At 36.9% G+C, this 13860-nt stretch overlaps 1 protein-coding gene across 8 annotated transcripts in view; it reads right to left on the bottom strand.

The window, feature by feature from the left end:
* Window positions 1-13860, bottom strand: part of dysf (dysferlin, limb girdle muscular dystrophy 2B (autosomal recessive)) — a 104362-nt gene that overhangs the window by 89147 nt on the left and 1355 nt on the right. For 2 of the 8 annotated variants that reach the window (XM_041984994.1, XM_041984998.1), the window contains exon 1: window positions 5590-6025. The exons of 5 other annotated variants lie outside the window; for them this stretch is intronic. In XM_041984994.1, coding sequence (XP_041840928.1) covers window positions 5590-5662 — 73 coding nt within the window. In that variant the 5' untranslated portion in view covers window positions 5663-6025. Of the gene's footprint in view, window positions 1-5589; window positions 6026-13860 lie in introns of those variants that run through there. One more of the 8 variants, XM_041984995.1, reaches the window with a different exon arrangement.

The following is a 13860-nucleotide window of genomic DNA, read 5'->3' as shown; positions in this document are numbered from 1 at the left end:
TGTATACAACTGATAGATTTTAAAGTGCAATAAAGAAGTCAGCAACCACACAATTAAAATGGGGTCAGATATGAGGCAAACTCAAGGCAAACTATAATGAATCAACAGTGGAAATTTCAACAACACAAAAAAAAATGAAGAAAAAAAGTATGACGAGGCGTATCGTGCCCTGGTCTTTATCAGTACAATGGTAGGTAACGAAGAAAGATCACAGTGTGTCTTGAGTCTCCAATTATCAGCCCCTCGGACGGAAACTTCTCATCCTTCTCAGCACAAAGAAAAGCCTGTTGATTACGTCATAAACAAACTATTCAACTGTCATGAACATCAGAGTCATTTTACTAAAGCAGCATCCCACTCAGCAAACGCTCAACTCATCTCATAAAAAAGTACCGTGCAGAGTTTCCAGGTCTAAAAAGCCTCACACAACAGTGGAGGAATTAATACTTTCCACCACTGCTGATGTGGCTTTATGACTGATGAAGCAGTAGCTAATACAACTAAAGACTATTCCTTTGCCAAATAATACTATTTGTTTTTTTTTGCAAGTTTCATTTTGAGTGGTAGTGGTGGTGGGGTGGGTGGCTTGACAGTAATGGTGTCTATAAAAAGGGGCCCTGCAGACAAAGCTTAGGAACCACAACCAAAGAGGAACATGAAGCTGAAAGATAATAAGATAATAAGAGATAACAATCATGACAGGCACTATTATAATACTTCACTACAGTCATGATAAAAGTGCAGAATTTTTTCAGATTTATTTTTTTAGAGAGCGCATGAGACTTTACAATACATATCTGACACCTTTATCACATTTTATTATGAATGGGTTCCCTCTGACCCCTGACATCAACAAGGCATTTTGGTCCAGACAACTGCTGTTCAATGGATATTTTCTCTCTAAGTTTGAACTTCAGAGCCATCTTAATCATGTCTATATGACTAAATACATTAAGATGCTGTCTTGTGATGGACTGATAAGATATTTGCCTTATCAATTAAAATTACTGTTATTGTTGTACCTAATAAAGTGGCTGGTGAGTGTATTTGTTGTTTCATTGAAATAACGTTCATCTCTAAATATGGCGTAACCTCCATAAACAAACCAAATCTGCACCTCAGAAATGACATTCCTCATCATTAGGACCAGGCCTTTTTCCACACAAACTGCTGGTCCCAACAGGGCAGGTGATCACAGAAAAATTCCAGTGAACTCACAAATAGCGCACAAAAAAGGCTTTTCTCAAATAACAAGTACCAAACAATGATTTTATGTATCTGCATGTTATCTCTCTGCAACTTCCTGTAACATGAAGTCCTGAGCTCTCATTTCCTGTCTGCCAGGCAACTGTGATGAGGAATGGGAGGAGGAGGAGGAGGAGGAGGAGGAGGGAGCAACAAGCTGCCAAAGTACATCCCTGATCAGAGAAGAGCTCTCCTCACATAAATGTAAGCAGACACGTGAGAATTTGAATCGTCACACTATTATTTACATTTGGTTTTGATTGAAAAGAATTTATCCAGACACACAGAGAAATTAAGATGTTTTTATTTATTTATTTATTTATTTTTTTTCCAGATAGGAGGAAATATGCACAATGACCATTGTCTGATTCTATGTGATAGAGGAATTGTGCGTCATTGAATACGTTCATTTTTCTGTGAATGCTGAATTGAAAGTAACGCATTTGTAAATGAGCTCGTTTGGCTTATTTGAGGTCCTGTAACAGTCACTGCCTACATTTTCACCTGCACTAGACGGACTTCATACAACGTTTTATGATCAGTGTGATTTTGGTTTAGTTTTATTGTTCTGTGTGTTCATTGTCTTGTCTGGTTTCCTGTTTTATTTTGTAGTTCCTTTCCTGGTGTGTTGCATTCTGTTTGATTGTTAAATGTTAATTCACTCCACCTGCATCTCATTGTGTTCCAGTCATATAACCCTTGGTTTCCGTCAGTGTTTGTCAGATCACCTGTCGTTTTTCCTCTGAGTGTTTTGGTTCCCAATAAACTTGTTCCTGCACCTGTCTACCTCCACCTTCGTCCATCTTTGCATCGTTTATGTAATTGGTGCATTTTCAGGGGCCTTGTGGAGCTGTCGATTGACGCAGCAAACGGAGCAATACCACCCGAAACCTCAGGGTCAGTCAGTGACATGCGACCAGCGAAAGGAACAAACCAGAGAAGAAGAGGAACAGGAGGGGGAAGAAGACGAGGATGACAAGGACAACAACTGCAGAAATGGCAATAACTTTGGAAGAAGGGTGTGTGTGAGTGTGTTGGGCGACTGCAAATCGCTTTATAGCGATGCATTACCGCCGCCAAATAGTGTCCATAACTGATGTCAGAGTGAACTCGGAACTCAGCACTGCCCACTTGTTGGTAAATTGACTTCATAACCATGGCAAAAAGAAACATGGAAGTATGAAGGGTCGCGACGTATGACAACCTATTACATATCTAAGGAAGTATAAACAAAGAGACATGGAGTCAAAGCATCCATCCAGTTTGAGAGGATATCTGCAAGTCTTTGCTATTAAAAAAAGGCCATTATGAAATGGCAAGACCCCCTACCAACAGCCCCAAACGACCCTTACACCGCCTGCGGGCTTCAGGGGTATGACTTCCCAGGTCACGCATTGCAAACCAAAGACCAAACATTGGGAGTCTTTGGCTTCAACACATTTGTGTTTTTGTGGTAGGTTTTGTTAAGATGCAAACATACTCATGCATTATGTTATTTCTCATAATACACACCCTTAGACAGCTTGTTTGCCTTCCTGTTTTTCCCACAGTCATCATACAGTCTCAAATCACACACACAAACTCAATCTCCAACACAGAGCGAAGCACACACACACACAGAAATACCGAACCTATCAGTACCTACGTAAGTGTACCTCCGTTCTTAAAGGATATCTTAAAAAACAACTCCACCCTTCCACACATGGGTCAAGTGCTCATTTTGTGTTGATGTGTGTGTTTTGTGCGATGATGGCATGAACTTCACTCACAGAGTGGTATCCTAGACTGGATCTAACAGGAAGTGGCACAGCATTAACTTCCTGCTTGGTTTAGCTTGGCACATTTTCTGTCATGAGCTGAGAATAGAACAGATTGAGGCTCGCAGGGCTGTGAACTACGTATAGGAAACCTAAGTTTAGACCTGCCCGATGTGTGTGTTTGTCTGTGTGTGCTGCTGTGCTTGTGTTCTTTATTTAGTGTATAAACTGGTGTGTAACTAACTCACAGGGAACTTAGTGTTTTCTAAAATGAGCTTTGTGCTCTATCAGATATAAATCTTCAGCGAAAAATGGAATTTCGCAGCTACTAGATCATTCAAGATTGTTGTGTTTGTGTGTTCAGATTATGATTAGTACGGGATAGAAGTAAAGCAGCATGGTTGGAAGTTTGATTGCTGGTTTCAATGGATGAAAACACTTATTGTTTCAATAACAGCACTTTGACCGGAAATCCTTCCCTTGGTGCACAAATGCAAGCACATGTTGTCACAGTTAATCACATATCCACCTGCAAACACAATCACACAAAAAGATAAAAATGTAAGCCAAAAAAATGTCTATCTGGGTTATAAATAGCCCTAAAAAAATTCTTAACAAAGCATTACTCAGCAGCAAAATAACTGGTCAAAAACAATAGTATAGTAGAAATATTAACTGTCTTAGTGCAATAAGTTAACATCTTTGAAAGCCCAAAAGGATATATTTGTACCAAAAATAATGATGTTCCTGCAGAAAAGCTAAACTCAAAATTCATTGTGCACTAAAGTTTAAATGAAAAGCCTTCAGTTTGCAATAATAACTGCGAGGCTTTCATTTGTCCGTCTCTTTGTTTATGCTTCAGTCTTGATTTATTAACAACAGTTCTTTCTCCTCCCACTGCTTCCTGGTTGGTCTATAATCATCTTTGATTTCTATAAATGGGTATGGTATCTGTTTTCCTAAGAGGAGGAAATGTTCTCCCTTTCTGTTATTCTGCCATGAATTCCTGAACTGGTTGAAACCCACAAAGCTTTCTGAAAAAAATGTTTTCAACTCTAACAATTACTAAAAACAATAATGAGCATTTATGAAGAAAATGAGACAGCAAAACAGAGATTCTTCAGTCTCCACCTGGTTGCTTTTCTACAAACCATATTTTAATAGACTAAAATGGGAAATTGCTTATATTAACTGTACGTGTAATAATTGATGAAGGTGATTTGTATCTTTATTTATTTATTTGCAAAAGTAATAGAACAAAGAAAATGTACACTGCCCATTATTGTTAAAATTGTTTAAGACCTTATGTTAGAGTAACACTACTCTCTGACTCTAGTTTGATTTTGTTATTCAGGTTAGATTTAGGTGTAGACTTAAGTAAGAGGGTAATACAAGTGTGTGTGATGGCACCAGGAAACTGTGCACAGACAAAGGCAGGAAGTTAAGAGCACAGTTCATCTCATTAAGGAGGTAAACACTGACTGGTGGAGAGTACAAAAACAAACAGATGGAAAAAACAAGACTACGTAGGACAGGTAGCCATGTTGTTCCACAGGTGTTGGTCAAGGGGGTTGTTTATTAAAAAGAATCTGAGTTATGTTGGACTGAAATCAAACTTAATTTTGGCCAGAAGATAAGCATGGTTACTGCAAAGACACCACCTTTCTGGACATTAGGCTTGGGACTGTAATTGGATGATCAAAACCTGTGAGCCATCAAATTATCGATTGCATAATTTAACTAACTAACTACACAAATAATTAACCTGACTATTTATGTTAACGTCAAATCATGAGTTGAAATGAGGTCACAGAAAGACCTTTAATGCTCAGTTTTTATGGTTTGACTGGGTGTCATCACCACGACTGTACCTATGGTTAACTCTTTTCAGCAATGCTGAGCAAACCCAGGCAATGATAATGAAATGTATTTAAAAACAAAAGTGCAATTATTAGCTAAATTAGTTCTGCTCATGTTAGCCAAGTCCCTCACTTTATAATGTTTTCTGTATTAGGCTGGAAAATAAGCAAGTTAGCTTGAGCAGCTAGCCAGGCTAGCTTGCTAGCATGAAAATACCAGGTAAATGCAAACGTACAATGGTTCATTAACTCTTAAGAAACAAGTGTAAGAGAAAGAAATATTCCATCAGCTAATATTTACCAAAACTCACAAAAGTTATAACAGAGATAACTAGACACTAGCTAATGCATTTAAACTGGGTAATACTGATCATTTACAATAACAAATCCAAATGTGAGCTAGTTATCTGGAGCCAAAACCTCGAAGAGTTGGTGGAGAACAAAAGAGAAGCGAAAAACTTGGTCTTAAAGGAAACACAAATGGAGAATTATGCTAATAACTGTAAAATAACTATTTGTTGCCAATTAAATGAATATATATATATATATATATATATATATATATATGGAACTATGACATATTTTTGGCAATCGATAAGTTTTTCTCCAAGCCCTAAAACAAGCCCTTGCAAATTGCAAGTTGCGAACTTGCAAATTGCTTTAACAAATATGTCTTCATTTGCTTGTTTGTTTGTTGATTTCCCATGAGTGTCCAGCTGTCCTCTTACCTCTGAATGTGACACTCCCCAGAGGGTCAGAGTGTCTCAAGTTGTTGGCTCGCTGAAGAACACAACGTAACATAGCTGAAACCTCAACAGAGTCCTGCAGCGTCCTAAAATCTGCTCAAATGTTAACGGTGAAACTGGATGGAGCCTAATGAATGAAAAGTGATTAGGTTCACCAGATGAGAGGCATCCAGGACTGAAGAAACAGTTGGTTACATGGCCACAAGAGTTTTCTGATGATATTAAGGCCAAAAATCAACCAACCAGGAATGGATAGAGGCCAAAAAGGGGAAAAGAAAGAACAATTGTGAAAATTAGTTATTTTTCTTAAAAATAAAAACATTAGTCCTTAATTCCCAAAATAAAAGTTAATCATCCACTGATAGTTATCCTGTTTCGTCCTTCTCTGGATTAGAGTCTCAGTTAGAGATGTGTCTTGACCAAACTGAACTCTCTCTCTTTCTAAACTCTAACACTCTCACAGAGATGGAGCAAAGAGCAAACGTCAGGAACACACACCTCAAATCCAAAGGAAATCTCAACATTTCCTGTTCTCTTTTCCTCTCGTCTCCTGATTGTTTCCCTCTCTCGCCAAAATGTTTGCTACAATATCATCTGCCTCATTCTCTCCACCTCTTTCTCTCCTTTAATCCATTTATCTTTCCCAGTCTTTTTGTATGGGTTATGGACTGATGTTAATCACAGGTTTTTAGTAAACTAACACCATCTACACTTTCAAATTTGTTCCTCTGGGAGATTTTACACACCAAACTGGCTTTAAAATCTGTTCATAAAACCAATAAAAATGTGCATTTTTACTAATAAAACATTGGCATTTTTAAATTTTTCAATTAATCTTTGAAACCCTACACTTAACGTGAGAAGAAAATATTTTATATTTTATTATGTGACAGTAAAGTATTAAACATGAGTTTGTTAATATAGAATTCGATCTAAATATGTCAAAGTATTGTTTTTTATTCTACTACTTTATTTGTAACTAATTGGCTAAGGTAGAGTCTTATTTGAAATTCAAGTCTGATCTGATTTGACCGTCAATGTGGAAAAAAAAGACACATAACATTACAAGTATTGTGAGACAGCGCCACATGGAGGCCTAAAGCTGTACATGCTCAGATAAACAGTCATAGTTTGGTGAGAGAGAGAGGGGAAAAAAGCATTAAAGTTAAGACATGAAGTGCTACAACCACTATTCCTGCTAGCAGCCATCAGGTTGTTTAATGGACATCAATAACCACACACACTTGAAAAGTGAACCTCGAATTGCTGAATTAAAAAAATGCACCAATATCTAAATTAATAAAGGGTAACATATCTCTGTTAACATTTTCAACATAGCCCACTTTAGTTAGTTTAACTTAAATTTAAGACTTGTTCAAGTCACAAAAGCTGCTTGATTTGATACAACATAACAGGGCTAACGGGGGAGTTAATTTCACAATCCAGACTGTAGCATGTGCAACTTCATATTTTAAACATTTACTGTCAGGTTAGGTTTTAGTTTTTAAAGTGGAAGTATTTTACTGCAGTGAGACTCAGATTTTTTGTTTTTCTCTAGTCTTGAAATTTACCTGCAATTCTGAAATGAGCCAGCTATTCAACAACCACACATCGCAAGCATAATTGGCCCGATCCTGGCTGAACACTGGCACTGCTGGTTGAGGTCCAGGTCGGCTGAACCACTTTTGGCCATTAAAGAAAACGTGGTTCAGCCGATTGTGGTTTGATACAATACTGCTGGCATGGACACAATGCATCAGACATATGTAATACAATATGGCCCAACAGCAAGGGTACAAACATTTGCTGATAATATAATAAACGTCGTTGGCCGGATTTTGGCTCAGATTAGGCAGCTGACACTCTGATAAAGTTGTGTGATAATTCCTTCTGGGGCTGAGTGCTGTATTGACATTTTCTGAAAGGCTACATTATTAGGTTACATTAACAACTGACGTTAGAACGTTTGTATGTTTGAACCTCCCTTTTCAGATGGATTTAATCTTTTCAGGCATCCATTACATTATTACATTATCATTTCTCTTTTACTTATTTTCTTTCAACCCCCCATTTTATCAAAATTTCCCATGTGTTTCCTTTTTTTATCCTCTTAACTTTTGGTTCTAGTTGCTTTAACGAAAGTGTTTGTTGTTTATTGTTGCCATCATTCTCTGTTCCTACATTTTCTCTCCTGTCTTTACAGTTTCATTCATCCATTAAATTAATTTTCTTGTTTCGTCCTACTATCTATCAACATGACAGTTGTTTTAATGTGGGAGGTAATTAAAGAGCATTTTTGTGTTATCCTCTCCATTGTTGTGGTTCATCAACCACTCATTTCCTTTGTGATTTTTCCGTCATCTTTATGTCCTTGCTGGTGTTTTTCCATCTTTTAATTTCTCTGTGAGTCCCTCTCTGTCATCTTTAACCCACAGGTGCCACAACAGCTTCACACACACCATCCTGTTTCCATTATTTTACATTGACTTCTATTAATTTCCTGAAGAATAAAGATAACAATGGACTACAGGTGGTCCTGGGCGCAGCAATCTTTAAATTAGAATCTGTGGGTCCTCTGTGGGAAACTAACAAGTACAGCATTTGGAAAACATGTTCACTTTGTCATTTGCAACAAAAATTCCAGCAGGAAAGAAAATTTCTAAGACAACTAGAACACACAAGCTGTAGTCTTTGACGTATGCTTAACGTTCGTGAAATGGGACAGTCTACCTAGCCAACAAGAATTTCCCATAGCAACATAGGCTGTTGAATCACTTAGATCTCTGAAATTACTCATAGGACACTTGGGTGAACGTTAATACCGACCGGTAACACCAACAGTTAAAAAAAAAAATGATCTGAGGCTCTGTTTTTTTTGTTTGTTTGTTTGTTTGTTTGTTTGTTTGTTTTTTCACTAAACTTTATTGAAACCTAAAACATACTCTTCTGAGCTCGGTTGCTCATTCGCCATCGTCTTGTGCACAATGAATTCTGGGAAAAAAGAGGCCACAAAGGATGCATCACCAGCAGCCTTTATTTGAGGCCAAACGGAGTGCGGATTTTAAGGGTGGATTCGGAGGCTTCTTCTAATTTTTTTAACTGGGACAGTGCTTGGCCAAAATAAACAATGAGAGTTATCTTACAGTGTGTGGACCAGACCTGGGCCAAAGCCAACTTCTTGTGTCATTGCGTGAGTAGGGAGTAGGCCATCCTTGGGCTGAGGGCCCAGCAAAAAGTGGACCAGTACTGATGCAAGAGTGTGGCCCAGAGATGGGCTGGACAAATTTTGCAATGTGGGACATCTCTGCTCTGTCCTATGTGCGGTCTAGCATCCTTCTGGGCTGCAGCTGCATCTCTTAACCAAGCGTTTTCCAAGCCCTGCTCAACTTCTGATTGGTTATTAGTGTGTTTAATTTAGAGTTCTCTCTCTTACCATATGATGATGATGAATCAATAATAGTGACAATATGACAATATTCCATATTAGTGCACACATGAAGTTGAAGGCAAAAACCTCCATCAAAGTCCTAAGGATAATAATTGTACAGCTTCCCAAAGAACTGGAGCTCTCCCGATAGCTAAAAGAAAGGGATCTCAAGCTAAAAATTAATGAATTGTTATGGATCAATGAGCAGCAGTCGTAGACGCCCTGAAAAAATCCAACAGGGCTTTGTAAAGTAAAGGTTCAGGTCAGTTCAGAAGGAGAAAAGATTCTTTAAGAGAGGAAATCTAAGATATGGTGGAGCCATAAAGGAGCAGGTGCAGAAAAATTTAACTAAAAGATCTCCATCAAGCCAAAACGCCAATTAGCCAAGCTTAAAAGCAAATGATGGATGATGCATCTGAAACTCAGAGAAAACGTGGCCCTCAAAGAGAAAGTCCAGAACATCCAAGACAATTTAAACAATCGAAGATTTTTAAATCTACACAAGGCTCGTTGGAAAAGAAAAACATGTTATTGCAACAAAAAATCTGGAGCACAGAGAACAAAATGAGAAATTGCAACAGGGTTTAGAAGAACTGAAGTGCTTTGACTCTGCATTTGATTCGATGACTAAATAGAACAAATTCCTGAAAAGACAAATTGAGGAGCTCAGCAAACAAAATCAGAAACTTTGGGAGGATTTATAATTGCATATATTTGACTCTACATTTGAGTTTTTCACAAATGAGAACAAATTACTGCAAAAGCAAAACAACATGCTCAAAGAACAAAATCATAAACTTCAATGTGGTTCAATGAGCCCATTTAACGCCAGCGCCTCATTGGTTATTCGCTGTCCGACTATACCTCTTATTACCAATATAAGCAGTGAATTTATAATAGGAGTTAAATCATCTTTTCAATCACGTAAATAATCCAAGAGTCAGTGGGTTTCATTCAAAATTATTCGATGACGTAAAAATAAACCACATTATTTACCATTATTAACATTATTAGGAAACAAAAATTTAATAGTGTACCACAGTTAATTCAGTAAAATTATAATAAAGATATTAAAACGTTTTTTTCTGCATTTTTGCCTTTTTTGTTGCTTCAGAGCCAGAAAAGTCCTACAGACAACACAACAAGAGTGCTTTCAGTGACTTGAACACCCGATTGGCTCTGAATTTCGTAGGAATATGTACAAATATCCGTGCACTGTTTTTCTTTGGAAATCATACAAACCATGTATCTTGCCTTTAATCATTTTAATGTCTTTTATGATTTTATTGTGATTTTTTCCTTTTACCACTTCTGAATGCTTTCTTTGCACCATCTGTAGTACTTTTAATGTTTTATGTTAAACACTTTGAATTGTCCTGTATATGATATATGCTTTACAAATAAACTTGCCTTGCTTTGCAAAAAGGTGTAAAAATATTAAGTTGCAATAAGTAGTTTAAGGTGATTATGTTTTATCAGAGTGATATTTATTGATTGCTAACTTAACACCAACATCGGTCTTGGCCCCTCTTGAAATTTTCCTGAATACACCACTAAAGCTAGACCACATTATCTAACCATTCTAGATTATTTTCTGCAAAATACAGATTACATTGTAATCATGAAAAAATCATTTTGGCTTTTTTTTTTTACTTATACTGGTTCATTTCGAGCCAGTGTTTCACCTTTCATGATTATTAACAGTTAGCCATTTAAATCACCACTATCCTTTTTTAGATGCTTTAATAATTATCTTAAATCATTCAAGACTGACTGGAGAAAACATCTGATTGAAATTATCAAAAATCGACCAGTTAGCTGATGTTTGTAGCAAACATGCCTTAAATCTGTCTGTTCACTAGCCTCTGCTTCAAAAGCCTTTCAGTTTAATCAGCTCTGAATGAAAGAAATGATGCAGCACTTTTTAGGAGCTCATACTGCAGAGACAGTGTTCTGCATTCATGGTAGCAGGTAATTAAAAGCAGTTTAAATATCAGATATTTGCTTGAAATATTGTTATATTTTCATAATAAAGCCAAATGGTCTTCAAACCCAAACTCATTTTAAAAATGTGCACCATGAGAACAGTAGTAAATTTTATTGGTAATGATTAATAAACCACACATACTGATGCGGTTTTCATTAATAAACCCACCATAACGATATGCTTTTCCACTTGCTGCTGTTTACGCTAGAAACAAAACAGACACAAAATATATTATAAAGAATTGAAAAAAGTCAACAATAGACTACAAGGCTTTTCCTGATTACATGTTGAAGTGTCCTTGGGCAAGACATTTAACCCCATGTTGCCTCCTGATGTGCCTATTGGGGTGTGTGAATGGGTGAATGTGATATGTAGCAGTCAAGCTGACTGGAAAAGTGCTATATGGGTACTTCTAAGATATATTTTTAAGTGTTAAAGGTTTTATGGGGCAACAAAACCCATACTGGGAGGTTGGAGGGGCGGCAGTGAACACACACATGAGGCTGTCATCCATGTATTTGGATTAGAGCCTTTCCACACTTGCAACTCAAATATTATACAGGTACTTTTTATCTTTTTAGAAAGTATAAATTCTTGAATAAATTGCATTACTTTAACAGTCATGTTGGTTGTCAATGAACAAATCTGCTGTTTATTTTCATATATATTTATATTTTTATATTTTTATATTTAGTTAAAAAGAGAAATTAGGGATTGGAGTGTGTGTTTGTGCAAAATGGGATTGGTTGGGGGAGTACATGTGAGTTGTATGTGTGAGTGTATGGAGTGTTTCAGTTTGTTAGGTTATACAGTTGGGTGTGTGAAAGCTTGGTTTTAGTTTGCAAAATTTTTTTTTGTTTTTGTTTTTTATTGTGTAAAGCACTTTGTGCGACTTTTGTGTATGAAAAGTGCTTAAAAGAATCTGATTGATTGAATTAAATCATTGCTTATGAACAGCACAGGTTAAAAATACATACAGTAACTTCAGTCATACCAAGGCTTCGACTCTTTCACTATTTAATCACATCACAATCACATGTTGATCTTTATACAGCAAATCAAAATTATTGCTACTAATAAAGTTTCTCTGTGTTTGTTATTCAAAATTGTTTCACTGCATATTTAAAAACAGCACTAACACCATATTTAGTTAAATATATTTATTTCTGATTGACTAGCCATAGCAACATTACTTGTTTTGTCCTCCCACTGCAGTTATTCTATAATCAGAGATAAAGCCCAATTCATTATTTCCACATCCACATGTCTTCAAGGACACAAACTACCTCAGGGATAATTTAATTTCTATCTTGCAGAAAGTAGCCAAAATGACACAAAATACTTATTTGTTCTAATCTATAAAATGATTCTGGTGTTAACACTGATAAATGACTAATTAAATGACTTATTTTCTTTATTTTGGTCAGGATTTTGTGAGTGTGTCCAAACATACTGCAGGCACTGGCCTATATTAAACAGGGAAACTTTTGTGCACACACAGTGTCATGAGTTCATGACACACAGTTAGAGAACTTGGATCTGACACAAACCAAATATTGACTAAAAGTTGTCAATAAATAAATGACTCCTTATGATTACATATAGTTTATATAGCATTTTAAGAAGCCAATTAGAAAAATTAATTTAATAAGACCTTCCAGCTTTTTCGGGTGGGTAAATTTAAGTAAATCATAAGAAAGCAATAAAGAGAGCAAGCATGATGCACTCATGAGTTCATAATAATGGCTTAAAGGTCCCATATTATACATTTTTTCAATAAATTCATATGGATATCAGAGGTCCAACAACATTGTTTTCAAAGTGTATTACCCCAGATTCAGCCTTGGTCCTTAATTTCAGCTGTTCTACATGTGGCTCTAGTGAGCTCTACTGAGAACAAGCTGTTTTTGTGTCTGAACCTCTATATTGCGGCATACCAACTTTAATTTTAACCTTAAAATGCCGCGACAGGCTGATTCTTGAGGTTTTATCAAAGACGCGTCACACTAAAGTACACATGTCACAATGCTTTATTGTTTTACATCCGTATCTCGATCTCAGGAAGCATACACTACTTTATTTAATGTGCTTCAGGATGCATAAGGTTGTATTAAAATAATGCATTTAACTGATGTTAATGTTATACAATGACAGTGACTATGATAATGATGGTAACAGTAACAGTGATGGTAACGGTGACGATGACGGTTAATAGAAAGTTTCAGCTCAAGCTCACCCTGTCTCCATGCTCCAGGCCCCAAACCAACACAGGTGAGCACACTCATTAATAACCTCAACACACCCACAGTGCCACCCACAACCACCAGTGGTGTCACTGCGCAAGTGCACACATACTTCAAGTGGGAAATAAATAACCCAACATATGGCTCCTACACTCTAAATGTTCATAAATGGTGCCTGTCCATGCCCACTCCATACCCCTCTCTGGGAGAGGATCCGGCTTTCGCTGGCACCTGTTCAGTGATTTTTGAGGGCAGGCTCAGCTAGCCAGGGGGGCGGGTCAATAGCAGTGTTATTTCCCTTTGTGAGGTCACAGAGGGAAAGATCTCAGACACCCCGTTTGAGCACACATTCACTAAAAAAGTGGAGCAAGCAAGTGGGCGAGGTGACAGAATTTTCTCATTTTTGGGCCTCACATACAGGCTATGAGGACATGTATGACTGTTAAAAAACCTTTAGAAAGTTAGTTTTTCATAATATGGGACCTATGTAAAATGCTGATATTTTACAACTCGTTTGACCGATAACGATATTTCGCCCCCACACCTAAACAAAATAAATAAATAAATGAAATAAAAGGTGAAGTAATATTCACTCC

This window comes from Melanotaenia boesemani, chromosome 5 (genome assembly GCF_017639745.1).
Source record: "Melanotaenia boesemani isolate fMelBoe1 chromosome 5, fMelBoe1.pri, whole genome shotgun sequence".
Taxonomy (NCBI): Eukaryota; Metazoa; Chordata; class Actinopteri; order Atheriniformes; family Melanotaeniidae; genus Melanotaenia; species Melanotaenia boesemani.
Note: the sequence above shows the minus strand (reverse complement) of the source record. Positions and strands in the feature narration are given on the sequence as shown.